At 44.8% G+C, this 27,953-nt stretch overlaps 1 protein-coding gene across 1 annotated transcript in view; it reads left to right on the top strand.

Moving 5' to 3' along the window:
• The first annotated feature begins 8,968 nt into the window (after positions 1–8,968).
• The window catches only part of plekho2 (pleckstrin homology domain containing, family O member 2), a 33,871-nt gene continuing 14,886 nt past the window's right edge, over positions 8,969–27,953 (top strand). The window contains exons 1-2 of the mRNA XM_055900016.1: positions 8,969–9,420; positions 25,338–25,508. Coding sequence (XP_055755991.1) covers positions 9,412–9,420; positions 25,338–25,508 — 180 coding nt within the window. The 5' untranslated portion in view covers positions 8,969–9,411. The remainder of the gene's footprint in view (positions 9,421–25,337; positions 25,509–27,953) is intronic.

Genomic DNA, 27,953 nt, shown 5'->3' with positions numbered 1-27,953 from the left:
AATGATTAAGGTTAGGAATGGGGGAGGGGAAACTTCTCCCAGGAGCCATAACCAACCAAATGTAATGTAATGTACAGACAGATGTGCTTGCAGGGTTTGAATCACAGTCTTTCTTATGAATGTCCCACCATCGTCTCCTGCTATGGTGTCCTACTGGCTGGACCAGAGCTATTATGAAAGCTTGGGACAATAAGGTTTAAAAAGATGATTCTGACATAATTGGCTTTACATTTTCAAACCCTCATTGGTTTGAATGTTGTCAGCAAATGTTTTGATCTTGTATACCTTTTCAACAACATGCATTGGGTGTATTTAGAGAGTACTATATAGGTAGAGAAAATGTAACAGAATAAGGCTATGTCAATAACTACATTCAGACAAAATGCCGATAGAACCTTCGAGTCCCAGGCTCTCTCTTACGCACCACACATTATGCCCATACATTTGCGTAAGGGTTCATTGAGAGAGTGGTGGATGCACATTCCAGATTTCCTCATCTGTGTATCATGAATCAAGGTAAGACCCAAGTACAGACTGTGTGAAGTAACAATGTTTATTGTAAGCACAGGGGCAGACAAAGACAGGTCCAGGCAGGCAGGGGTCGGTAATCCAGAGTAGAGGCCAAGGTACAGGAGGCCAGGCAGGCTCAGGGTCAGGGTCAGGTCAGGCAGAGGTCGGTAATCCAGAAGTGGAGCAAAGGTACAGGACGGCAGGCAGGGTCACGGAGTGGTCAGGCGGGCAGGTACAGGGTCAGGACAGGCAAAGGTCAAAAACCAGGAGGACGAGAAAAAGAGAGACTTGGGAAAACCAGGAGCTGAGACAAACCGCTGGTAGGCTTGAACAAACAAGACGAACTGGCACCAGACAGAAAACACAGATATAAATACACGGGATAATAGGGGAGATGGGCGACACCTGGAGGGGGGTGGAGACAAGCACAAGGACAGGTGAAACAGATCAGGGCGTGACACTGTGTAAACAACATCAAAATAAAGGAAAAATCTTCACACGGTCAGACAGGGTATACTGCTTCTTAGTTTTGTTCCTGCACCCATATATACAAGGGACCTCATCAAATAGAGTGAACATGCATCCTTCCTTCATCCCTTCCTAGGAATAATCACTGATTTGGCATATCTGGATTAGTGAAAGCTATGATGTTAAACCTTACTTTCACCTATCCAATCATATTAGATTAGTGATTTTATTTTATTTTTTAAATATGAGTGGGGCAGGCCAACTTTTCCCATTTTTTTTGTTTATTGGATAGGGCAGAGGTATAAGGGAAAGATAGAGGAGGGAGTGTAGACCGGATCCAAACATATGCTGCAGAAGAATAACATATTATGTGATCCGGGGGCAGTGGCTTAGACGGCTAGACCACCCTAGTCGTCTCTCTCGCTCTCTCTCTCCATCTCACACACACATCCCGCTTCACGGTGGGACCGTCATTGTTCCTCCTGTTTTATCACACCAGAGGAGCGGCATTGGGATGCTGTGAGTGGCTGAGGCTCCTGGCAGACACTATAATTGCACTGTCATACAGCTGATGGGATGTGTGGACCTGTAAATCAATGAGAATCACGGCAGACCCTGTCGACACTGGCAGGCCAATCTGAGCTAATGCCACCTCCCACAAGATTTAGGTCATGTCCCACCGGTGTCTCTAGATCTTGTTCTCTCTCTTGTTCTCTCTCTCGTTTTCTCTCTCATTCTCTGTCTTGTTCTCTCTTGTTTTCTCTCGTTCTCTCTCCTTTTCTCACTTGTTCTCTGTCTCATTCTCACTCTCGTTCTCTCTCTCGTTCTCTCTCTCGTTCTCTCTCTCGTTCTCTCTCTCGTTCTCTCTCGTTCTCTCTCTCGTTCTCTCTCTCGTTCTCTCTCTCGTTCTCTCTCTCATTCTCTCTCTCGTTCTGTCTGTCTGTCTGTCTGTCTGTCTGTCTGTCTGTCTGTCTGTCTGTCTGTCTGTCTGTCTGTCTGTCTCTGTATGTGTGAATACATTTAACATAGAGAGGGAGAGAGAGATAAAGAGATTGCTAGAGAGAGAGTGAGTGATAGAGAGCTTGTGTGTCTCTCTGTGTATGTGTGTATATAACAGAGAGAGATGGAGAGTGATAGAGTGAGTGATAGAGTGAATGATATAGAGTTTGTATGTCTCTGTGTATGTGTGCATATAACAGAGAGAGAGGGAGAGAGATGAAGAACGAGAGGGATAGAGTGAATGATATATAGTTTGTATGTCTCTGTGTATGTGTGCATATAACAGAGAGAAAGGGAGAGAGATGAAGAACGAGAGGGATAGAGTGAATGATATATAGTTTGTATGTCTCTGTGTATGTGTGCATATAACAGAGAGAGAGGGAGAGAGATGAAGAACGAGAGGGATAGAGTGAATGATATATAGTTTGTATGTCTCTGTGTATGTGTGCATATAACAGAGAGAAAGGGAGAGAGATGAAGAACGAGAGGGATAGAGTGAATGATATATAGTTTGTATGTCTCTGTGTATGTGTGCATATAACATAGAGTGAATGATATAGAGTGTGTATGTCTCTGTGTATGTGTGTATATAACATAGAGTGAATGATATAGAGTGTGTATGTCTCTGTGTATGAATGTGTGTGTTCAGAACAAGTGGTATTGTAATGAAAATAATTGAAAAATGAATCTCTGTCCAGTCTGATGTAGTGGAGAGCTGACATCATTTACAGTCAAATATATATCAAAACCGCCCATTATGGTGGCATTGTTGACTCAGTTTGTCAACATAAACTACCTGGTCCATATTCATGTATTCCTTCTCTGATATCCTTTGTGAATACGGGCCCTGGGGTACAGTTAAACGGCAAGCTATTGAGGTGTGCCTTAGAGGACTCAGCAACCCTGACAGTGTCGGAAAGTCTGTTTCACAGATGTAGAGCTGAGAAACTGGATGGCCTGGTTTTCTGTCTGCTGCGGGACCAAGGGAGATGGATTTACTCAATTACTCACGCTTAGTCTAATATTTCCGGTGTTTGCAATTTGTAGATTTTGTTTCATTCAACTCAAAAGGTCAAATAGCGTGTGCTTATATTTGTCCTGTTTCACTGCATGTACAAGTGGTTAAGAACTCTTGACTTTTTCAACATTGTTATGTTACAGCCTTATTCTAAAATGATTAAATAAATGATTGCCATCAATCTACATACAATATCCCATAATGGCAAAGCGAAAACAGGTTTTTCAACATTTTTGAAAATGTATATATATATATATTTTTTAAATACCTTATTTACTTAAGTATTCAGACCCTTTCCTAAGACACTTGAAATTGAGTTCAGGTGCATCCTGTTTCCATTAATAATCCTTGTAATGTTTCTACAACTTGATTGGAGTCCACCTGTGGTAAATTCAATTGATTAGACATGATTTGGAAAGGCACACACCAGTTGACAGTGCATGTCAGAACAAAAACCAAGCTATGAGGTCAAAGGAATTGTCCGTAGAGCTCCGAGGCAGGATTGTGTCGAGGCACAGATCTAAGGATGGGTACCCAAACATTTCTGCAGCATTGAAAGTCCCCAAGAAAACAGTGGTCTCCATCATTCTTAAATGGAAGGATTTTGGAACCACCAAGAATCTTCCTAGAGCTGGCCGCCCAGCCAACCTGAGTAATTGAGGGAGAAATGCCTTAGTCAAGGAAGGACCAAGAACCTGATGGTCACTCGGACAGAGCTCCAGAGTTCCTCTGTGGAGATGGGAGAATCTTCCAGAAGGACAACCATCTTTGCAGCACTTCACCAATTAGGCCAGATGGAAGCGACTCCTCAGTAAAAGGCACATGACAGCCCACTTGGAGTTTGCCAAAAGGTACTTAAAGGACTCTCAGACCATGAGAAACAAGATTCTCTGGTCTGGTGAAACCAAGATACGGTGAAGCATGGTGGTGGCAGCATCATGCTGTGGGGATGTTCTTCAGCGGCAGGGACTGGGAGACTAGTCAGGATCGAGGCAAAGATGAATGGAGCAAAGTACAGAGAGATCCTTGATGAAAACCTGCTCCAGAGTGCTCAGGACATCAGACTGGGGTGAAGGTTCACGACCCTAAGCACACAGCCAAGACAACGCAGGAGTGGCTTTGGGACAAGTCTCTGAATGTCCTTGAGTGGCCCAGCCAGAGCCCGGACTTGAATCCAATTCAACATCTCTGGAGGGACCTGAAAATAGCTGTGCAGCAATGCTCCCCATCCAACCTGACAGAGCTTGAGAGGATCTGCAGAGAAGAATGGGAGAAACTCCTCAAATACAGGTGTGCCAAGCTTGTAGCATCGTACCCAAGAAGACTCAAGGCTGTAATCACTGCCTAAGGTGCTTCAACAAAGTTACTGAGTAAAGGGTCTGAATACTTATGTAAATGTGATATTTTTTTATATTTGCAACAAAAAAAAATTGGGGGGGGGTTTGTCATTATGGGGTATTGTGTGTAGATTGATGAGGGGAAAAAACTATGTAATCAATTTTAGAATAAGGCTGTAACTTAACAAAATGTGGAAAAAGTCAAGAGGTCTGAATACTTTCCGAATGCACTGTACTTTGTTATTTTCCATATTACCTCGGTAGCTATTTGGATAGCTCCCACTGACTTTGAAGCAGACAGTGAACACATTAATGTTGGGGAAATTGGCTGAGACACAGCGTTATGGTTAGAGGTACACTTGGCCAGTGGAGGCTGCTGAGGGGAGAACGGCTCATAATAATGGCTGGAATGGAGCCAATGGAAACCATGTATTTGATACCATTCCACTCATTCCCCTCCAGCCATTACCACAAGCCCGTCCTCCCCAATTAAGGAGTCACCAACCTCCTACTTCACAGATCTAGGATCATCTATGCTCTTCAGATCCTATCCTCATTAACCATTAGGGAAGATAACTCACAACTGAACTAAGAGCCGTGTCTGATCCTACTTGTCCCTCAGATTACTCCAGTCCAGACCAGACCGAGAGCTTGAGTTAAATCAATGCTTCACTGGTGATGCAGGCACATGTTGGGCAGACTCACAGCAGTGTTTGAGTGTAGGACTGTGGTTGGGTTTTACAGGCGACTGGGCTCATAGATAAAAGTGACCTTTTTGGTTACACATTTCACTCTTCATGCAGCCTTCACTAAACAAGTGTTTCTACTTGTTTTGATTAGGACTCTCACTGCGACCACTAAATATTGTGCATGTACGAAGAAACAACTTTTTATGATGGATATTGGTTGTGGTTGTTGGTAAGATAGTAGAGGTGGATGTGTAACCTGTCCTGACAAAGTCCTGTGCATGAGTTGAAGAGTGGAAGAAGCTTCAACGTGGGAGAAAAGGGAAAGAGAGAGACCCTGCTCAAGGATACTTTCATTAGAAGTAGAAATAGGCCAAGTGACCAACAAGGTCTTCTTCTTGGGTGCTCAGACTTTATTGAGCAAACATTGGACCACTAATGAGATAGCATGCCTTATGCATCATTCACCACTTCCTCTTCCTCTAAATAAGGTGATGTTCAATTAAATGTCAGTGTAGTTTAGTTTCTAATCCGCCTCACTGCATGTAACTGTAACAGCACGTACACACACACACACACATGCATGCATGTACACACACACACACACACACACACACACACACACACACACACACACACACACACACACAGAAACACATATGTGTTACAGGTCCCAGATTTGGGACTGATGCAGCAGATAATAGTTTAGGATAAATGATGAAACAGGAGAGAGTGGCTTCTCTTTCAAAGGTTCTCTCAATTATTTTATTCAATATTCTCTCAAGTGCAAATCGTCTTTTTCTGTCTTTTCATTGTATTTCAATGTTTTTTTTGTTTTTTCTTTAAAGTGTATTTAATAATTTGTCTCATAAATCCCTGACATATTATTTAATAAACATAAAAAATACATCAATTAACACATCAAAAATATTATATTACAATCCAATTCACATCCTAAAATTCTTTACATTTATACTCCAAACACATTTACTCTCAACTTTAATTCACCTGTTTAGGTTATAATTCTGTAGTTGGCTGTTGCCCACTAAAGCCCCATAGGAGACTAAAACATGAAAGCCTTTATAGACTGGTATAACTCATTAGAAGTTACTTTATACCCATGCTCAAAATACAGTCACCCAGTGTAAGAAGGGTTAATAGAAAGACAAGACTATTGCAAATTACATTAATGCTAATTATTGGAAAATGACTGAACAAGCTAGCATAGCACTAACCGAAGCTAGCAATCAACTGACCGGAGCTAGCAAACAGCTAACCGGAACTAGCCAAAAGCTAACCAGAGCTAGCTAATAGCTAACCAGAGCTAGCTCTAAACTAGCGGCTTTTCACAGTACAACAATTACAAAGTTCTTAAACATCACAGTTACAACATTAAATTCTCTAAACCCTTAGGATGTTGTCAGAAGTGTCTTTTTCAAAAATAAAAATGTTCATGAGTTAACAATTAGTTTTTTTCCTAGATCACAGGAATGCACCGCCATCATTTAATTTTACACTCGACATGCGTTTTCTGTCTTCAACAGGCAAGTTACAAAACGATATTGTGGTATTCTGTGTATTTTTACACTTTACTGACCTGTAGCATAAATGATGAAACAGGAGAACATGGCATCTCTTTCAAAGGTTATTTCAATTATGAGAAGACACAGGTGCGGGATCACATATAGCCTGGCAATCTCTATGGGGGTGCCACAGGGTTCAATTCTCGGGCCAACTCTCTTCTCTGTAAACATCAATGATGTCGCTCTTGCTGCTGGTGATTCTCTGATCCACCTCTACGCAGACGACACCATTCTGTATACTTCTGGCCCTTCTTTGGACACTGTGTTAACTAACCTCCAGATGAGCTTCAATGCCATACAACTCTCCTTCCGTGGCCTCCAACTCCTCTTAAATGCAAGTAAAACTAAATGCATGATCTTCAACCAATCGCTGTCAATACCTGCCCGCCCGTCCAGCATCACTACTCTGGACAGTTCTGACTTAGAATAGTGGACCACTACAAATACCTAGGTATCTGGTTAGACTGTAACCTCTCCTTCCAGACTCACATTAAGCATCTCCAATCCAAAATTAAATCTAGAATTGGCTTCCTATTTCGCAACAAAGCATCCTTCACTCATACTGCCAAACATACCCTCGTAAAACTGACCATCGACTTCGGCGATGTCATTTACAAAATAGCCTCCAACACTCTACTCAACAAATTGGATGCAGTCTATCAGGGTGCCATCCGTTTTGTCACCAAAGCCCCATATAATACCCACCACTGCGACCTGTATGCTCTCGTTGGCTGGCCCTCGCTTCATACTCGTCGCCAAACCCACTGGCTCCAGGTCATCTACAAGTCTTTGCTAGGTAAAGCCCCACCTTATCTCAGTTCACTGGTCACCATAGCAGCACCCACCCGTAGCACGCACTCCAGCAGGTATATTTCACTGGTCACCACCAAAGCCAATTCCTCGTTTGGCTGCCTTTCCTTCCAGTTCTCTGCTGCCAATGACTGGAACGAACTGCAAAAATCACTGAAGCTGGAGACTCATATCTCGCTCACTAACTTTAAGCACCAGCTGTCAGAGCAGCTCACAGATCACTGCACCTGTACATAGCCCATCTGTAAATAGCCCACCCAACTACCTCATCCCCATACTGTATTTATTTATTTATCTTGCTCCTTTGCACCCCAGTATCTCTACTTGCAACATGCATCTTCTGCACATCTATCACTCCAGTGTTTAATTGCAATATTGTAATTACTTCACCACCATGGCCTATTTATTGCTTTACCTCCCTTATCTTACCTCATTTGCACACAATGTATATAGACTTTTTTCTACTGTATGTTTGTTTATTCCATGTGTAACTCTGTGTTGTTGTATGTATCGAACTGCTTTGCTTTATCTTGGCCAGGTCGCAGTTGTAAATGAGAACTTGTTCTCATCTAGCCTACCTGGTTAAATAAAGGTGAAATAAGAAAATTAAAAAATTAAAAGTCCCAGTGTGAAGCGAACATGTCTCACTACGCCTACTGGCCAACGTGTGTATAAAGGCATCGCAATGGCGAAACCTTGGAGGACTGACATTTCAGTAAAAGCATTCTTTCCCAATACAAAGAAAATACATAAACACAAATGTGACCATACATTTTGTGTGCACCACATATGCATGGGTGCACATACCCCCCACTCACATACACACACACATACACACACACAATATGTATGACACACACACAGCTTCATCACATGAAATACATGTATTTATATTAAGCTGTAAGCATTGAGAAATGAATTATGCAAGAGAACTGTTCATTGAGAGTAAACTGCAGCCCCGCCCAGGGGAGCTCAGTGTTGTGACAGACAATACATCGCCTCTAACCAATAACAGCTACCACACCTATCAGGAAGTAAGAAGAGACAAGTTTGGAGTTTATAATTAATCCACTGTTTATCCAACCCACAGTGGTACAGATCCAGGGGCTAAATCTAGGTTGAATGAAAACATTAGAGTGACAGGAAACGTTAAAGGGCATAATGTCAAGTAATTCATCAAACAACCTGTTAATGTATTACAGTGATGACCACATCTGATTCAGTGTAGGCTAGGCCTATTCAGAAATGTTGACAAAATAGATGTTATATATTGTAGTTCCATGTTAATAACATTGTTGTTTACATTATATATATTAGTATGCAATTGTTTTCATTAAGGACAAACACAGTGGGATAGTGGGTGTAGTAAGTTATTCATTAAAACAAACAAACGAGGATGACAAAAAGGATACAATTCTATGTGTTTTATTCTGTATAGGAATGCTTTATACAATCTGTTTTATTGGTCTTGCAGTGCTGTGTTTTAATCATGAGTTCAGGACGATGGTTTTATGGCGTCATTTATTGTGCCAAAGGACAAGCTTACTTCTCACAGTTATACAATAGGTCACTGTGTTGGTGACAGAGACAGTGCGAAGTTTAAAGGCGCTCACTCACATGTGCACTGCGTAAACACTTGAGAAAATGGCTAGCATATATCAATTTGTTACGGCCTTCACTGCGCCTAAAGGGATTCAGTTCGATTGACATACCCTGTCTATCGACGCGCTGAGGCATTCAGGGACTTACCGGAAACCAAACTTTTTCTTCAAAACTTGTTTCGTAGCTGAGTCGAACGCGTCGAAAGAGGAAAGAAAGAGACAAGACCGTTCCGCGTCCAAACTTTTACAGTTCCTTATTTTCTTCCTCATATTCGCGTCATGTTGGATAATAGTTGGTTGCTGTCTAAAAGAAGTGAAATACTGACTTTTTGTCAAGGATAACGGCCGCCTTCGAGTGTTATTCCTCCACACATAGTATAACGGATATTCGTTTTTATCATGGAAGACGTGAGTATTCAGTCTATTGCATTGTTCTGATGGGCGGCATTGGTGGAATCTCGGTCGGCTATGGTTGGTTTTAAATTAAATAAAGGCTACAGGTCTAATGAAAGTTTAACCTTAGTAAAGCTTCTTACATTTTCTCAGTGGCGACATAGGTCAATCAAAACACTCACGGAGGGGTAGGAAAGTAGTCTAAAACTCATCATCATTCAAGGTCAGAAAAAAAGAGTAAAAAGAGCAATGTAGCCTAGATATCAAACAATCCGCAGTTTATTACACACTGCAAATAGCCTGTTGAAGTATCGGCGAAGAAAATAATAATTTGTGTTTCATCGAACTGATATGCTATGCGCCAATGCGTCAATAGGCTCCAACAACTCATCGTACTTTTCACCGTTCAAACTCAGGTGCCAGGAGCTGTTAAAGCCACGCACCTGACAACCTGTTGCTTTCAACGGTAGCCTACTGCTGCTACTCGGGCATTTACAGTGGTCTCTCTCGCCCCTCCGTTGCTGGGTGCTGCCCCTGTAGCCATGGAGATGTTAGGGGAGGAGGAGGAGGAGGGGTTAATAACTGTATTTTTACATTGTAATAACTACAGTGTAGCCTACAGGGTTGGGTAGGTTACTTTCTAAATGTAATCGGTTACAGTAGGGTTGGTGCACAATTGGCCCAGTATCATCCGGGTTTGGCGGGTGTAGATCATTGTAAATAAGAATTTGTTCTTAACTGACTTGCCTAGTTAAATAAAGGTTCAATAAAACATATAGATAAAAAAACAGTACTATTTACCTGTCCAAAATTATAATCAGTAACATCATTTTTGGATTAACCAAACTCAGTAACATAATCTGATTACTTTCTGTTACTTTTTGATTACTTTCCCCATAAGAGGCATTAGAAGAAGACAAAAATGATCCATCAAACCCATTTGGTGTGTCATCATAGAGGTCTCTGGACTTGTGGTCAGACTCTCAGGTGGAACAAACATAAACTTGCGCCTTTTTTCAACGCTGATTTGAATGTCATTGAGAAGACAAACATCCTTTCTGAGTTTAATCCCAGATGTAATCATCTAGTTTTTCAAACTATCTGTAATCACATTACAATACTTTTACTGGTAAAGTATCTGTTTACAGTTACAGTTATTTTCAAACCGATAACATTAACCCAACCCTGACCCTACATTATAGCCTACTGTTTAGATGAACTGTAGTCTACCCCTCCGGTACAGTAACTGATCCAGTGTCAGCTCTTGGGTCAAGCTCTTAATGAATATTTGGGCTACAGGTCTAATGTGTTATGGAGAGCTGATCTCAAATCAGTTATTGAATGTGAACAAAGTCACCATACCTACAACCATGGTCAGTAGGGCTACACCGCAGTGTTGTCTGGGGAAGCAATGCAGCTTGGGTCAGACTGAAAGAACTACTGAGTCACCTAATATGTAAGGCTCTCGTCCTATCCTGAATGAGTGTCCTTCAATCCTAGAGACATTCTAAATAGGCCCGTTAGAGCAGAAGAGGATGTACTGTTTTTAACTCTTCATCTGGAGGCCTATTTTCCCTTCTTCTGTTTTACACATGAAAGAATGTACTGAAGGTGAAAAGACTAGGCCTGAACTGACCAGCATTGAGCTGTGTGTTTTAAAGACGTCTTTATGGGATAAATAGGCCTACAGTATGTGCAACAACTCATATAGCAGCTCAAAGTTGCAAGCCGTAGATGACATTGAGGCGAGTTTCTGGAAGCTGCTACTAGAATGAGGAAGTCGAACAGAGCACTAAAACAGTAAATCAATAAAAATGGTCTACTTTGCAACTTTTTGCACACACACATATACACACGCTGGTGCAAACGCGCGCACACACACACACATATACACACGCTGGTGCAAACGCGCGCACACACACACACACACACACACACACACACACACACTGGCGCAAACGCACACACACACATATACACACACTGGTGCAAACGCGCGCACACACACACACACACACACACACACACACACACACACTAGTGCAAACGCACACACACACATATACACACGCTGGTGCAAACACACACACGCACATATACACACGCTGGTGTAAACGTGCACACACATACACACACACACACACACACACACACACACACACACACACACACACGCTGGTGCAAACACACACACACACACGCACACACACACAGAGTAGCCTATAATCTCTGTTAAGCAAGAAGTAAAATCTTGCATAATTTGGTCAGCTGCATGGTTAACTTCTGTGTTCACATAGTACTTGTTAGGAATTGAGAGTTCTGGCAGAAACGAAGTCTCCACCTCGCAACAAGAAACTCTCAGCCAAAGCCCCCCCCCCCTCCCCCCCCCCCCTCCTGTGTGGGTGCAGGCACGAAGCACTCAAGACGAAGCGGTTTAAGCACCACCTTCACCCAATCCTGATACGTCCAAATAACCAGTGACAAAACCCCAAAAACGTAACTAATGCTGCTGTTATCTCCCACATCCCAGTCAGTCCTGGCAGATTCTCTCAGTCTACATGCAGAATTACTGGAGATGAAGTAGTATGGAATGTAAATTCATGGTCAAAAAAAGTACTATGCCCAGCCAGGTATGGTACTTCTAGGAGCTTCTCTCAGCTACATAAACATTGATTTAAACAACTGTATCACAATTGACGTGGAACAATTGAGTTTAAAAGAAAATGTTCTTAATGACCTCAGAAGACCCCTTGCACACAGAGGTTTAGCCCTTAGCAGCACTATCCTATTACAGCAGTGTAGTATCCGTGTAGTATTAGTGTAGTGTTAGTGTAATATTAGTGTAGTGTTAGTGTAATATTAGTGTAGTATTAGTGTAGTGTTAGTGTAGTATTAGTGTAGTATTAGTGTAGTGTTAGTGTAATATTAGTGTATTATTAGTGTAGTACTAGTGTAGTGCCCGTGTAGTATTAGTGTAGGATTAGTGTAGTATTAGTGTAGTGTTAGTGTAGGATTAGTGTAGTATTGGTGTGGTATTAGTGTAGCATTAGTGTAGTGGTGGTGTAGTATTTGTGTAGTATTAGTGTAGTGTTGGTGTAGTGGTAGTGTAGTATTAGTGTTAGTGTAGTGTAGTATTAGTGTTGTGTAGTGTAGTATTAGTGTAGTGTTAGTGAAGTGTTAGCGAAGTGTTAGTGTAGTATTAGTGTAGTGTTAGTGTAGTGTTAGTGTTCGTGTAGTATTAGTGCAGTGTTAGTGTAGTGTTAGTGTAGTATTAGTGTAGTGTTAGTGTAGTGGTAGTGTAGTATTAGTGTTAGCATAGTGTAGTATTAGTGCAGTGTTAGTGTAGTGTTAGTGTAGTATTAGTGTAGTGTTAGTGTAGTGGTAGTGTAGTATTAGTGTTAGTGTAGTGTAGTATTAGTGGTGTGTAGTGTACTATTAGTGTAGTGTTAGTGAAGTGTTAGTGAAGTGTTAGTCTAGTATTAGTGTAGTATTAGTGTAGTGTTAGTGTAGTGTAGTATTAGTGTAGTGTTCGTGTAGTATTAGTGCAGTGCTAGTGTAGTGTTAGTGTAGTATTAGTGTAGTGTTAGTGTAGTAGTAGTGTAGTGTTAGTGTAGTGTAGTATTAGTGTAGTATTAGTGTAGTGTTAGTGTAGTATTAGTGTAGTGTTAGTGTAGTGTTAGTGTAGTATTAGTGTAGTATTAGTGTAGTGTTAGTGTAGTGTTAGTGTAGTATTAAGTATTAGTGTAGTGTTAGTGTAGTATTAGTGTAGTGTTAGTGTAGTGTTAGTGTTAGTGTAGTATTAAGTATTAGTGTAGTGTTAGTGTAGTGTTGGTGCAGTGTTAGTGTAGTATTAGTGTAGTGGTAGTGTAGTATTAGTGTAGTGTTAGTGTAGTATTAGTGTAGTGTATGTTACTGTAGTATTATTGCAGTATTAGTGTAGTGTAGTGTTAGTGTGGTGTTAGTGTGGTATACGTGTAGTGTAGTGTTACTGTAGTATTATTGTAGTATTAGTGTAGTATTAGTGTAGTGTAGTGTTAGTGTGGTATTAGTGTAGTGTTCGTGTGGTAGTATTAGTGTAGTATTAGTGTAGTATTAGTGTAGTCTTACATTAATAACCAGAGTGCAGGGGTGAGATAAGGACCACCATACAGTCAAGGTTTATACTACAGGGGTGCCTGGCAGTCCCATAACAAATCAGGGCACATTCATAAACATGAAATATTGACACAACACCCCCAGAAGTGTTAAAGGTACAACCTGTCATTTGACCAGCCTGACCCTGCCACTTGGTTTGGTAAACTGAGGGATGAGGCTGGAGAAATGGAACCACTCTCATATTCAGATGGACCATGAATTCCAAGACTAACAGTCCATAAGAATGACTTATAGTGTTAACCGTCTTTTCAAGCTATACATGGTTTGTTTACAATGGTTTATTGTAAAGACCAAGTGCCAGTTTAATGTAAACTGACCTGTTAGTCCTGGACTAGGCCTGGAAACTAGCCCCGAGAGGCAAGTCAGCCCTCACTATGTTTTCACATCAGTATAACTATATGAACAGCTGTACGAACCACACTGCCGTAGATGTAGCTATACTAATGTGATCTTAATTGGTAAATGAAAGACCCTATTAGGTAGGACTGGCGGAAAGGCTTCAGCTGTGTGTCTGTGCCGTCTCTATTGGTAGACTTTCCTATAGCAGATCTAGGATCAGCTTACCCTACCCACACATTTCACCTTAATCATTAGGGTTAAAAACTCAAAACTGTCCTAAGATCAGTGTCTATGGGCAACTTCATTCTAGTCCTCTGAGTCACAGTGAGTGTGAGCAATAGGTTGACAGGCCATACCTGGTGGGCCGGGTTTATATACACCGGTGTGGCTGGACAGTGTCTGGCGGCTCAGTGAAGGCCACTGCCTGGCTAGCTGCCTGTTATACACAGCCAGCTGTTTTAGCTCTCTGTCACTGACCCCTCCCTCCTCCCCTCCTCCCCCCTCCCCTCATCCTCTCACTTCACTCTATCTTTCTATCTCTGACTCTTTCTCCGTCTGTTTTTCTCAACCCCTCACCCGACCCTTCTTCTGTAATTGTCCGTCACGTTCTGCTGTTGCTGAATGGCCTGGAAGCATTCTCATGGTGTGTGTCAGCCTGCCGGACCACATTGGATTCTGAGGAAACAGACTTGCACATTATGTGAGGAAAACAATTAACCCTGTTTGACCACTGCTCAGCCCTGTGCTGCACAATAGTCCATTTCTGACCGTCGTTTCCCGGCATTTGGACGTGTGCTGCACAATGGTTGTGTGTGTGTGTGACTGAGTTCCCTCTGAAAGTCTGATGGTGTTGTTGATACTCGCATGTGTGTGTGTGTGTGTCAGTGTGTGTGACTGAGTTCCCTCTGAAACTCTGATGGTGTTGTTGATACGTGTGTGTGTCAGTGTGTGTGACTGAGTTCCCTCTGAAACTCTGATGGTGTTGTTGATACGCGCGTGTGTGTGTGTCAGTGTGTGTGTGTGTGTGTGTGACTGAGTTCCCTCTGAAACTCTGATGGTGTTGTTGATACGCGCGCGTGTGTGTGTGTGTGTCAGTGTGTGTGACTGAGTTCCCTCTGAAACTCTGATGGTGTTGTTGTTTATACGCGCGCGCGTGTGTGTGTGTGTGTGTGTGTGTGTGTGTGTGTGTGTGTGTGTGTGTGTGTGTGTGTGTGTGTGTGTGTGTGTGTGTGTGTGTGTGTGTGTGTGTGTGTGTGTGTGTGTGTGTGTGTGTGTGTGTGTGTGTGTGTCAGTGTGTGTGACTGAGTTCCCTCTGAAACTCTGATGGTGTTGTTGATACGCGTGCCTGTGTGTGTGTGTGTGTGTGTGTGTGTGTGTGCAAGAGGGTATTTCTTTGGGACTTCCTCTTGTTTGTTAGTGTTTTTGAGAGCTCTATCTCTCCTGTTCCCCCCCTCTCACCTCTCCCCACTCTCTCATCTCTCTCCGATCTCTCACCTCTCCCCACTCTCTCACCTCTCCCCACTTTCTCACCTCTCCCCCCTCTCTCACCTCTCCCCACTCTCTCATCTCTCCACCCTCTCTCACCTCTCCCCCTCTCTCACCTCTCCCCCTCTCTCACCTCTCCCCACCTCTCCCCCCTCTCTCACCTCTCCCCCCTCTCTCACCTCTCCCCCCTCTCTCATCTCTCCCCACACCCTCACCTCTCCCCGCTCTCTCACCTCTCCCCACTCTCTCACCTCTCCCCACTCTCTCACCTCTCCCCACTCTCTCACCTCTCCCCACTCTCTCACCTCTCCCCACTCTCTCACCTCTCCCCACTCTCTCACCTCTCCCCGCTCTCTCACCTCTCCCCGCTCTCTCACCTCTCTCCGCTCTCTCACCTCTCCCCGCTCTCTCACCTCTCCCCGCTCTCTCACCTCTCCCCGCTTTCTCACCTCTCCCCGCTCTCTCACCTCTCCCCCCTCTCTCACCTCTCCCCAGTCTCTCACCTCTCCCCACTCTCTCACCTCTCCCCGCTCTCTCACCTCTCCCCGCTCTCTCACCTCTCCCCGCTCTCTCACCTCTCACCTCTCCCCGCTCTCTCACCTCTCCCCGCTCTCTCACCTCTCCCCCCTCTCTCACCTCTCCCCACTCTCTCACCTCTCCCCCTGTCTCACTTCTCCCCACTCTCTCACCTCTCCCCTTCTCTCACCTCTCCTTCCCTCTCTCACCTCTCCCCACTCTCTCACCTCTCCCCACTCTCTCACCTCTCCCCACTCTCTCACCTCTCCCCCCTCTCTCACCTATCCCCCCTCTCTCACCTCTCGCTCCCTCCCTCTCTCACCTCTCCTTCCCTCTCTCACCTCTCCCCCCTCTCTCACCTCTCCCCCCTCTCTCACCTCTCCCCCCTCTCTCACCTCTCCCCCCTCTCTCACCTCTCCCCACTCTCTCACCTCTCCCCCCTCTCTCACCTCTCCCCCCTCTCTCACCTCTCCCCCCTCTCTCACCTATCCCCCCTCTCTCACCTCTCCCTCCCTCTCTCACCTTTCCCCACTCTCTCACCTCTTCCCACTCTCTCACCCATCTCCCTCTCTCACCTATCCCCCCTCTCTCACCTCTCCCTCCCTCTCTCACCTCTCCCCATTCTCTCACCTCTCCCCCCTCTCTCACCTATCCCCCTCTCTCACCTCTCCGTCTCTCTCCCCTTTCCCCACTCTCTCACCTCTTCCCACTCTCTCACCTCTTCCCACTCTCTCACCTCTTCCCCCTCTCTCACCTCTCCCCCTCTCTCACCTCTCGTTCCCTCTCTCACCTTTCCCCACTCTCTCACCTCTCCCCACTCTCTCACCTCTCCCCACTCTCTCACCTCTCCCTCACCCCTCCCCACTCTCACCTCTCCCCAACTCTCACCTCTCCCTCCCTCTCTCACCTGTCCCCCCTCTCTCACCTCTCCCCACTCTCTCACCTCTCTCTCACCCCTCCCCACTCTCACCTCTCCCCAACTCTCACCTCTCACTCCCTCTCTCACTTGTCCCCCCCTCTCTCACCTCTCCCTCCCTCTCGCACCTCTCCCCCCTCTCTCACCTCTCCCCCCTCTCTCACCTGCCCCCCCCTCTCTCACTTGTCCCTCCCTCTCTCACCTCTCCCCCACTCTCTCACCTTTCCCCCCTCTCTCACCTCTTCCCACTCTCTCACCTATCCCCCTCTCTCACCTATACCCCCTCTCTCACCTCTCCTTCCCTCTCTCACCTCTCCCCCCTCTCTCACCTCTCACCTCTCCCTCCCTCTCTCACCTCTCCCCAACTCTCACCTCTCCCTCCCTCTCTCACCTGTCCCCCCCTCTCTCACCTCTCCCCACTCTCTCACCTCTCTCACCTATCCCCCCTCTCTCACCTCTCCCTCCCTCTCTCACCTCTCCCCACTCTCTCACCTCTCCCCCCTCTCTCACCTCCACCTCTCTCACCTCTCCCCCTCTCTCACCTCACGTTCTCTCTCTCACCTTTCCCCACTCTCTCACCTCTCCCCACTCTCTCACGTCTCCCCACTCTCTCACGTCTCCCCACTCTCTCACCTCTCCCCCCTCTCTCACCTCTCCCCCTCTCTCACCTCTCCCCCTCTCTCACCTCACGTTCTCTCTCTCACCTTTCCCCACTCTCTCACCTCTCCCCACTCTCTCACGTCTCCCCACTCTCTCACCTCTCCCCTCTCCCTCCCCCTCTAACCTGTCCCCCCCCTCTCACCTCTCCCCACTCTCTCACCTCTCTCACCTACCCCCCTCTCTCACCTCTCCCTCCCTCTCTCACTTGTGCCCCCCTCTCTCACCTCTCCCTCCCTCTCGCACCTCTCCCCCCTTTCTCACCTCTCCCCCCTCTCTCACCTGTTCCCCCCCTCTCTCACCAGTCCCCCCTCTCTCACCTGTCACCCGCTCTCTCACCTCTCCCTCCTTCTCTCACCTCTCCCCCCCTCTTTCACCTCTCCCTCCTTCTCTCACCTCTCCCCCACTCTCTCACCTCTCCCCCACTCTCTCACCTCTCCCCCCTCTCTCACCTGTCCTCCCTCTCTCACCTGTCCTCCCTCTCTCACCTGTCCCCCTTCTCTCACCTCTCCCTCCCTCTCTCACCTCTCCCTCCCTCTCTCACCTGTCCCCCCTCTCTCACCTTTCCCTCTCTCTCTCACCTTTCCCTCTCTCTCTCACCTCTCCCCCTTCTCTCGCCTGTTCCCCCCTCTCTCACCTCTCCCTCCTTCTCTCACTTCTCCTCACCTCTCTCACCTCTCCCCCCCTCCCTCACCTCTACCCCCTCTCTCACCTCTCCCGAACTCTCACCTCTCCCTCCCTCTCTCACCTGTCCCCCCCTCTCTCACCTCTCCCCACTCTCTCACCTCTCTCACCTATCCCCCTCTCTCACCTCTCCCTCCTTCTCTCACCTCTTCCCACACTCTCACCTCTCCCCCCTCTCTCACCTTTCCCCACTCTCTTACCTCTTCCCACTCTCTCACCTCTCCCCCCTCTCTCCCCTCTCCCCTCTCTCTCCCCTCTCCCCTCTCTCACCTCTCCCCCTCTCTCACCTCTCGTTCTCTCTCTCACCTTTCCCCACTGTCTCACCTCTCCCCACTCTCTCACCTCTCCCCACTCTCTCACCTCTCCCCCTCTCTCACCTCTCCCCACTCTCTTACCTCTCCCCAACTCTCACCTCTCCCTCCCTCTCTCACCTGTCCCCCCCTCTCTCACCTCTCTCACCTACCCCCCTCTCTCACCTCTCCCTCCCTCTCTCACCTATCCCTCCCTCTCGCACCTCTCCCCCCTCTCTCACCTCTCCCCCCTCTCTCACCTGTCCCCCCCTCTCTCACTTGTCCCTCCCTCTCTCACCTTTTCCCACTCTCTCACCTATCCCCCTCTCTCACCCATACCCCCTCTCTCACCTCTCCCTCCCTCTCTCACCTCTCCCCACTCTCTCACCTCTCCCCCCTCTCTCACCTCTCCCCCTCTCTCACCTCTCCCCCTCTCTCACCTTTCCCCCCTCTCTCACCTCTTCCCACTCTCTCACCTATACCCCCTCTCTCACCTATACCCCCTCTCTCACCTCTCCCCCCTCTCTCACCTCTCCCCACTCTCACCTCTCCCTCCCTCTCTCACCTGTCCCCCCCTCTCTCACCTCTCCCCACTCTCTCACCTCTCTCACCTATCCCCCCTCTCTCACCTCTCCCTCCCTCTCTCACCTCTCCCCACTCTCTCACCTCTCCCCCCTCTCTCACCTCTCCCCCTCTCTCACCTCTCGTTCTCTCTCTCACCTTTCCCCACTCTCTCACCTCTCCCCACTCTCTCACGTCTCCCCACTCTCTCACCTCTCCCCCCTCTCTCACCTCTCCCCACTCTCTCACCTCTCCCCAACTCTCACCTCTCCCTCCCTCTCTAATCTGTCCCCCCCTCTCTCACCTCTCCCCACTCTCTCACCTCTCTCACCTACCCCCCTCTCTCACCTCTCCCCACTCTCTCACCTCTCTCACCTACCTCCCTCTCTCACCTCTCCCCCCTCTCTCACCTCTCCCTCCTTCTCTCACCTCTCCCCCACTCTTTCACCTTTCCCCACTCTCTCACCTCTCCCCACTCTCTCACCTCTCCCCCCTCTCTCACCTGTCCCCCTCTCTCACCACTCCCTCCCTCTCTCACCTCTCCCCCCTCTCTCACCTCTCCCTCCCTCTCTCACCTGTCCCCCCTCTCTCACCTTTCCCTCCCTCTCTCACCTCTCCCCCCTCTCTCACCTGTCCCCCCTCTCTCACCTCTCCCTCCTTCTCTCACTTCTCCTCCCCCCTCTCACCTCTCCCCCCCTCCCTCACCTCTACCCCCTCTCTCAATTCAATTTAAGGGGTTTTATTGACACTGGAAGCATATGTTTACAATGCCAAAGCAAGTGAAAAGATAAGCAAAAGTGAAATAAACAATACAAATAAAATGAACAGTAAATATTACACTCACAAATGTTCCAAACTAATAAATACAATGTCAAATTGTAACGCTCGTCTTTAGGTGGAAGAGAGGACCAAGGCGCAGCGTGGTGAATGTTCATGATGTCAAATATTTTAATGATATCCAACAAAACAGAACACTGACAAAATACAAAATAACAAAACGACGTGAACAGACCTGAACTTGAGAACATAAAAACATGAACGCACGAACAGGTAGGAACAAACGAACGAACGAAACGAAACAGTACCGTGTGGTGAAACAAACACAGACACAGCAACAATCACCCACAAACAAACAGTGAGAACAGCCTACCTTAATATGGTTCTCAATCAGAGGAAACGTAAAACACCTGCCCCTGATTGAGAACCATATCAGGCTAATACAATGAACCCAACATAGAAACACATAACATAGAATGCCCACCCAGCTCACGTCCTGACCAACTAAACAAGGCTAAACAAAGGAAATAAGGTCAGGAACGTGACACAAATGTCATATTATGTCTATATACAGTGTTGTAATGATCTGCAAATACACCTCTCCCACTTCCCCTATTCCCCACTCTCTCAAAGGAAACTAAGCTGTCTTCTCTCCTCTCTCCCACTTCCCCTATTCCCCACTCTCTCAAAGGAAACTAAGCTGTCTTCTCTCCTCTCTCCCACTTCCCCTATTCCCCACTCTCTCAAAGGAAACTAAGCTGTCTTCTCTCCTCTCTCCCACTTCCCCTATTCCCCACTCTCTCAAAGGAAACTAAGGTGTCGTCTCTCCTCTCTCCCACTTCCCCTATTCCCCACTCTCTCAAAGGAAACTAAGCTGTCTTCTCTCCTCTCTCCCACTTCCCCTATTCCCCACTCTCTCAAAGGAAACTAAGGTGTCGTCTCTCCTCTCTCCCACTTCCCCTATTCCCCACTCTCTCAAAGGAAACTAAGCTGTCTTCTCTCCTCTCTCCCACTTCCCCTATTCCCCACTCTCTCAAAGGAAACTAAGGTGTCGTCTCTCCTCTCCCACTTCCCCTATTCCCCACTCTCTCAAAGGAAACTAAGGTGTCGTCTCTCCTCTCTCCCACTTCCCCTATTCCCCACTCTCTCAAAGGAAACTAAGCTGTCTTCTCTCCTCTCTCCCACTTCCCCTATTCCCCACTCTCTCAAAGGAAACTAAGGTGTCGTCTCTCCTCTCCCACTTCCCCTATTCCCCACTCTCTCAAAGGAAACTAAGGTGTCGTCTCTCCTCTCTCACCCTTCCCCTATTCCCCACTCTCTCAAAGGAAACTAAGCTGTCTTCTCTCCTCTCTCCCACTTCCCCTATTCCCCACTCTCTCAAAGGAAACTAAGGTGTCGTCTCTCCTCTCTCACCCTTCCCCTAATAGCTAGCTAAGTCAACCAGTGGAAAGGGGAGACCTTGTTAACTCAGATGATGTTGATTAGGACGTGTGGTGAGTTCAAGCCGGGCAGGGCAGCATGGAACTCAATTCATCCCAGATGGAGCCTTCTCCTCCCTGTTGAAGACGTTATAAGGAACACATGTCGGCTAAGGTGTGCCTATTTTAACGCCTTGAAATGAGGGCTCGGCCTCGGCCCATTTGGGATGGGTATTGAGAGAGTTGCAAAGTGAATCAGATATTGCAAAGACATAAGAAAAGGGAGTTTTTGTGTTTGGCTCAGGCTTGGTTTTTGGGTTAGGTTTTCTCATGTGAAATGGAAATCTGGAAGAAAGACATCCATTTATGACACAATAACAAAGCTTGGCCCAATACAGTTTTATATTAAATGTGTATTTGCTTGTCTTATTTCAAACATCCTCAGGGAGGCACAAACATGTGTAAACTTCACCTTCATAATGTTACCCTCGTCATTACATGCTAGCATACGACAGTCATTATCAGATGTCATTTTGGGATGTCCACTGATTAACCAAGCATCTCTTACTGTGGGAGTCAATATGTGCTAAAACTAAAAGCAGATCCATGTTTGGAGCTGTTACACCTTCTGGCATGTTCAGCTTGGCTAACTAGCTAATACTGCTAAAGTTGCTTGCAACAATGGCCGACACCACAGAGCTCTGTGAGCCTCCAACCAGTATGCTCAGTTGGGATAACTAGCCAACATGGCTAATGTTGCCACTTGCCACAATGATAACTGCACAATCAAGGAAACAGAGACTCAGGGCAACTGTTGCACTTTTACTAGCATGTTGAGTTTGGTTAACTAGCCAACATGGCTAATGTTGCCACGTGCCACAATGTTGTATGACGTGAGTCCATTAAACTGTTGCACCTAACAGCATTCCCTCACTTTAGCTAACTATGCTAGCCAATGCTAAGCTGCATAATGGAAGACACAGAGTCAAGCCAACTGTGCCTTAGTGCAAAACATCTCTTCTGTAATGTACACTCTTAGAAAAAAAAGGTGCTATCTAGAACCTAAAATGGTTCTTCGGCTTTCCTCAGTGGAGTAGCCTTTGAAGAACCCTTGTTGGTTCCAGGTAGAACCCCTTTGAGTGCCATAAAAGAACCCTTTACAGAGAGGGTTCTACATGAAACCCAAAATAGTTCTACCTGGAACAAAAAAGGGTTCTACCTGGAACCAAAAAGGCTTCTCCTATGAGGACAGCCGAAGAACAATTTGGAACCCTTTTTCTAAGAGTGTAGATGTATCCAGCACCACACCCAGCATTATTGGCAGGGTGAGCTGTACTGTCAGGCATTGTACAGTACACTGTGATGTGTTCCCCTTTCCCCTGGCCTGGCCTTCAGTGTGTGTGTGTGTGTCAGAGAGACAAAGGCCAATCAGTGCTTTCCTCTTTCACTTAGAGACAGCGATGCCTGCCGTGTCCACTCTCTCTCATGTCTCTGTTTTCTGGACAATGCACTGTGGAAGACGAATGACTGCCTTTTATCTGTCTCTCTTTTTCTCTCTCTTTCTCTCTCCCTCTCTCTCTCCCGACATCTCTGTATTTCCCTCCCTCTTTCTCTCTCTCTTCCTCTCATTCCTCTATCACCTCTAACCCCCCTCCATCTCTTTCTAACTCCTGTAACCTCTCTGTGTCACTCCCCCTCTCTCTCTCGGCCTTTCCTCTCCTCACAGCTGTACCTTTCCTCTGTGTGCAAGGCGGAGCCACTCTTCCCAGTGCTGTCGCAGTGAAAGTGGAAAAACAGCTCGATGACCCTTTAAAAAGACATCCTGTGGAATTTCCTCCAATAGATTGGGAGTGCCTGGGAATTTTAGACAGGCTCCTGCAGTTGTTAGTGTTTTATTCTGTAATAAAAGAGGACCAGTCAATTTTCTGCACAGTGTCTCCTAACGGAGTTGGAGGTAGATGGTGCTGTGAGCTTTAGTTTAACCTTGTTGTTTCTTCATTGGTTCATATTACAAACGCAATCCACTCTTTTTCAGTGCTGGAAGTTTCCTACTATGTTTTGTACTAACTGAGTAGCATAGAAAGGCATTGTGCTACAGCTACTCTACAGTAATCCTCTGGAACTGTAGTCAGCTTTCTCAGGTCTCAATACCCTGCTCTGAACCGGTATCTCCACTTATCAACAGCTCCATTTAACAACAGGGTGCTGTTCATTAAGCACGAAATGGAAGAAAACGGAATTAAACGGATGGAATACCTGGCAAAACATTTGACATATTTGTTGTGTGCCCTTATGAACAGAACCCTGGCATTCTGCTTCAGATCTGTCCAGTTTCCCGATAGTGATGGAACTTAGGCTTACAAGTGTTTTAACATTGAATATTTCCTACAGTGGCTGAAGATGTAACATACGTTTCCCAAAACACCAATCAGAGAGAACGTTTGCTAAGTGCGTCGTTGAGGCATTTGTCGATACTGATGCCACATTTACATTGTGACGTATTTCATTGCGCCGTACGTCATCTTCATACAAGCTCGTTCTGCTACTGGACCGAGAGCTTAGGGTTTCACAACCAATGCAAGACAAGATAGAGGAGAGCCTAGTCAAGCTATCTTACAGAGCAGCTAGCTAGCGAGCTAAAAGCTAGACTATACTGTAGCTAGCGACCTCCACCTAATCATTATCATTGAATAAACTAAAACGGCAACAGTCATAAACATAATTTTTTTTACATACTATTAAAATACTACTGACTTATACGAATGGGTAATCTTTTACAAGTTGCTAGCTATCCTATAAACTCATCATCGAAAACCACATTTATATATTGGCAACTTTGTATTTGTAGTCAACTTTGTTCTGAAGTTATCAGCGGTCATAGATAAACCATGTGGTTCTATGTTTAGCAGGGATCTTCTGTGTATAAAGTGACGCGGGAGGGCAAAAAAGCATCTTAGCTGTTCTGAGGCAGGCATTAGATTGAAAGCGTTTTTTTGAAGTGCAACATTAATTTTGGGATCTTTGGGTTTTGGGATCAGCTCGAAGATTGAATGATTCTCCTACGAATGTTCTAACGAGGAACTTAGCCTTAAGATGCTTTTGGGAAACCGGGCCCTGGGAAGACTTTTCAGAATAACACAACTCAAAGAACCCCTTGGGATTTGATCATTTCACTTGTATTGTTTTGAGATGTAAATAAATCATATTTTATCATGGGGATGTTTTTCTCTCAGCCGCTTGGAACAAGTTCTACTTTTACAATACTTTATACATACTTTTTGCATGTTGATTTTTATGGTGCTGTTTTTTACATTTAAGTGTTTCTTTACCCAAATGGAGTAATGTCATTTGAGGCAATACACATGCCCCACTCAATGTAGACAGAAAGACAAAATATGGCCTTCTTACTTGACCTCAGTGTACAGAACAGGAAACTGATACTAAGCTGACATGTGATACTAAGAAAAGACACCTGAGAGCAGAGAGAGAAAATAGCGAACTGCCTAGAAATACGTGTTTTTCTGAGAGGTGAGAAACAGAGCAGCAGAGGAGGAAGAGGTAGCAAGAGTGTAGAAATGAAATGAACTGTTACTAAATAAGAGTTGTCAGTGTTAACTTAGCTGCACATGCCTCAAGTGTCATTGTTAACCACTATAGTGTCAGTTCTCCTACAGCTAGCAGTGCCCTTGGACTTTCTGAGTTTCACAGCGCTCTGCAGTGCCACAGCGGGGCCTATTGAGAAGTCAGGTTTCAGGCGTTTACAATACGCATACAAAGTCACTTCGCATTGAGCCAGACACAGCACAAGAAATGTAGCAAGAGTATGAAGAGAAACATGCTCTAAAACTCACTAGACACATTTTAGGTTTAATTAGGCCACGTTCCAATCCTTATGACTAGCTCTCCCTCCGTGTCTCCTTTCCTAAACAACCACTGATATTATAAACAGACCATACCAGAACCATACCATACAGGAAATACTATAACCATAGCCTACATAATGGAAACACACTTTGCCCTCTCACTCACCTGTAAGTGATGATGAAGGGAAGGAGGAAAAAGTATTGAGACAAGCTTCGAGTGTAAGTTTGCTGTGTGTGCGACTCTGATTTCCTTCCGCTGTTGTCTTCCCAGGAAGTGAAAGAGGACCCCACCAGGCCCAACGAGGACCCAACCAGGTCCAAAGAGACCATGTCCACATGGAAGGCCGGTTGGGTGAAAAAGGCCTCAGGCAGGTTCCTGGCCAGCTATAAGGACCGCTACATCCAGGTGCAGAGGACAGAGCTTGTGGTGTACGAGAATGAGGTACGCTACATTTCAATAAACTATTAAAGGCCCAGTTCAGTCAGAAACTAGATGTCCCTGTGTTGAAGATATATTTACACACTATGAGGTTGGAAAAGTACTGTGAAATTATGATAATGACTGTTTGAAAAGACCGCCTGAAATGTCAGCCTGTTTTGGTGGGATGGAGTTTTGGCCTGCCTGGTGACATCACCAGGTGGTAAATTAGTTAATAGACCAATAAGAAGGAGAGTTCCAAACCTCACTGCCAATAACAGCACATTTTCAGTTTTCATCTCCTCACTCAGAACACTCCCAGACAGTCCTAGCAAAATTATTGAAAGGCAATTAGAAAAATAGTATTAGAATTGGAATTTCAGTTAACTTGCTGACTTGACTGAATTGAAATAGAATTGACCCCAACTCTGCAGAACACTACTAACTCAGTGAAAATGACACTTTAAAACAATAATATTAAACAGAAAGGACATTTGCTGAAATTAAGGTTGTGATGTTACTACATTCATTATGATATCTTGTATCAATGCACTTTATTTCATGTCTGTCAGATGATATCCTATATCAATGCATTTTATTGCATATCTGTCAGATGATATCCTGTATCAATGCATTTATTGCATGTCTGTCAGATGATATCCTGTATCAATGCATTTTATTGCATATCTGTCAGATGATATCCTGTATCAATGCATTTTATGCATGTCTGTCAGATGATATCCTGTATCAATGCACTTTATTGCATGTCTGTCAGATGATATCCTGTATCGATGCATTTTATTGCATATCTGTCAGATGATATCCTGTATCAATGCATTTTATTGTATGTCTGTCAGATGATATCCTGTATCAATGCATTTTATGCATATCTGTCAGATGATATCCTGTATCAATGCATTTTATGCATATCTGTCAGATGATTTTCTGTATCAATGCATTTTATTGCATGTCTGTCAGATGATATCCTGTATCAATACATTTTATTGCATGTCTGTCAGATGATATCCTGTATCAATGCATTTTATTGCATATCTGTCAGATGATATCCTGTATCAATGCATTTTATTGCATGTCTGTCAGATGATATCCTGTATCAATGCCTTTTATGCATGTCTGTCAGATGATATCCTGTATCAATGCACTTTATTGCATGTCTGTCAGATGATATCCTATATCAATGCCTTTTATTGCATGTCTGTCAGATGATATCCTGTATCAATGCATTTTATTGCATGTCTGTCAGATGATATCCTATATCAATGCATTTTATTGCATGTCTGTCAGATGATATCCTATATCAATGCATTTTATTGCATGTCTGTCAGATGATATCCTGTATCAATGCATTTTATTGCATGTCTGTCAGATGATATCCTGTATCAATGCATTTTATTGCATGTCTGTCAGATGATATCCTGTATCAATGCATTTTATTGCATGTCTGTCAGATGATATCCTGTATCAATGCATTTTATACATGTCTGTCAGATGATGTACTGTATCAATGCATTTTATACATGTCTGTCAGATGATATCCTGTATCAATGCATTTTATACATGTCTGTCAGATGATATCCTGTATCAATGCATTTTATACATATCTGTCAGATGATATCCTGTATCAATGCATTTTATTGCATATCTGTCAGATGATATCCTGTATCAATGCATTTTATTGCATGTCCGTCAGATGATATCCTATATCAATGCATTTTATGCATGTCTGTCAGATTATATCCTATATCAATGCATTTTATGCATATCTGTCAGATGATATCCTGTATCAATGCATTTTATGCATATCTGTCAGATGATATCCTGTATCAATGCATTTTATTGCATATCTGTCAGATGATATCCTGTATCAATGCATTTTATTGCATGTCTGTCAGATGATATCCTGTATCAATGCATTTTATGCATGTCTGTCAGATGATATCCTATATCAATGCATTTTATGCATGTCTGTCAGATGATATCCTGTATCAATGCATTTTATTGCATGTCTGTCAGATGATATCCTGTATCAATGCATTTTATTGCATATCTGTCAGATGATATCCTGTATCAATGCATTTTATTGCATGTCTGTCAGATGATATCCTGTATCAATGCCTTTTATGCATGTCTGTCAGATGATATCCTGTATCAATGCACTTTATTGCATGTCTGTCAGATGATATCCTATATCAATGCATTTTATTGCATGTCTGTCAGATGATATCCTGTATCAATGAATTTTATTGCATGTCTGTCAGATGATATCCTATATCAATGCATTTTATTGCATATCTGTCAGATGATATCCTGTATCAATGCATTTTATTGCATTTCTGTCAGATGATATCCTGTATCAATGCATTTTATTGCATGTCCGTCAGATGATATCCTGTATCAATGCATTTTATGCATGTCTGTCAGATGATATCCTATATCAATGCATTTTAT

This window comes from Salvelinus fontinalis, chromosome 35, assembly GCF_029448725.1.
Source record: "Salvelinus fontinalis isolate EN_2023a chromosome 35, ASM2944872v1, whole genome shotgun sequence".
In the NCBI taxonomy this organism is placed as follows: domain Eukaryota; kingdom Metazoa; phylum Chordata; class Actinopteri; order Salmoniformes; family Salmonidae; genus Salvelinus; species Salvelinus fontinalis.
The sequence above is the reverse complement of the archived record's forward strand: the minus strand, read 5'-3'. Positions and strand labels throughout refer to the sequence as shown.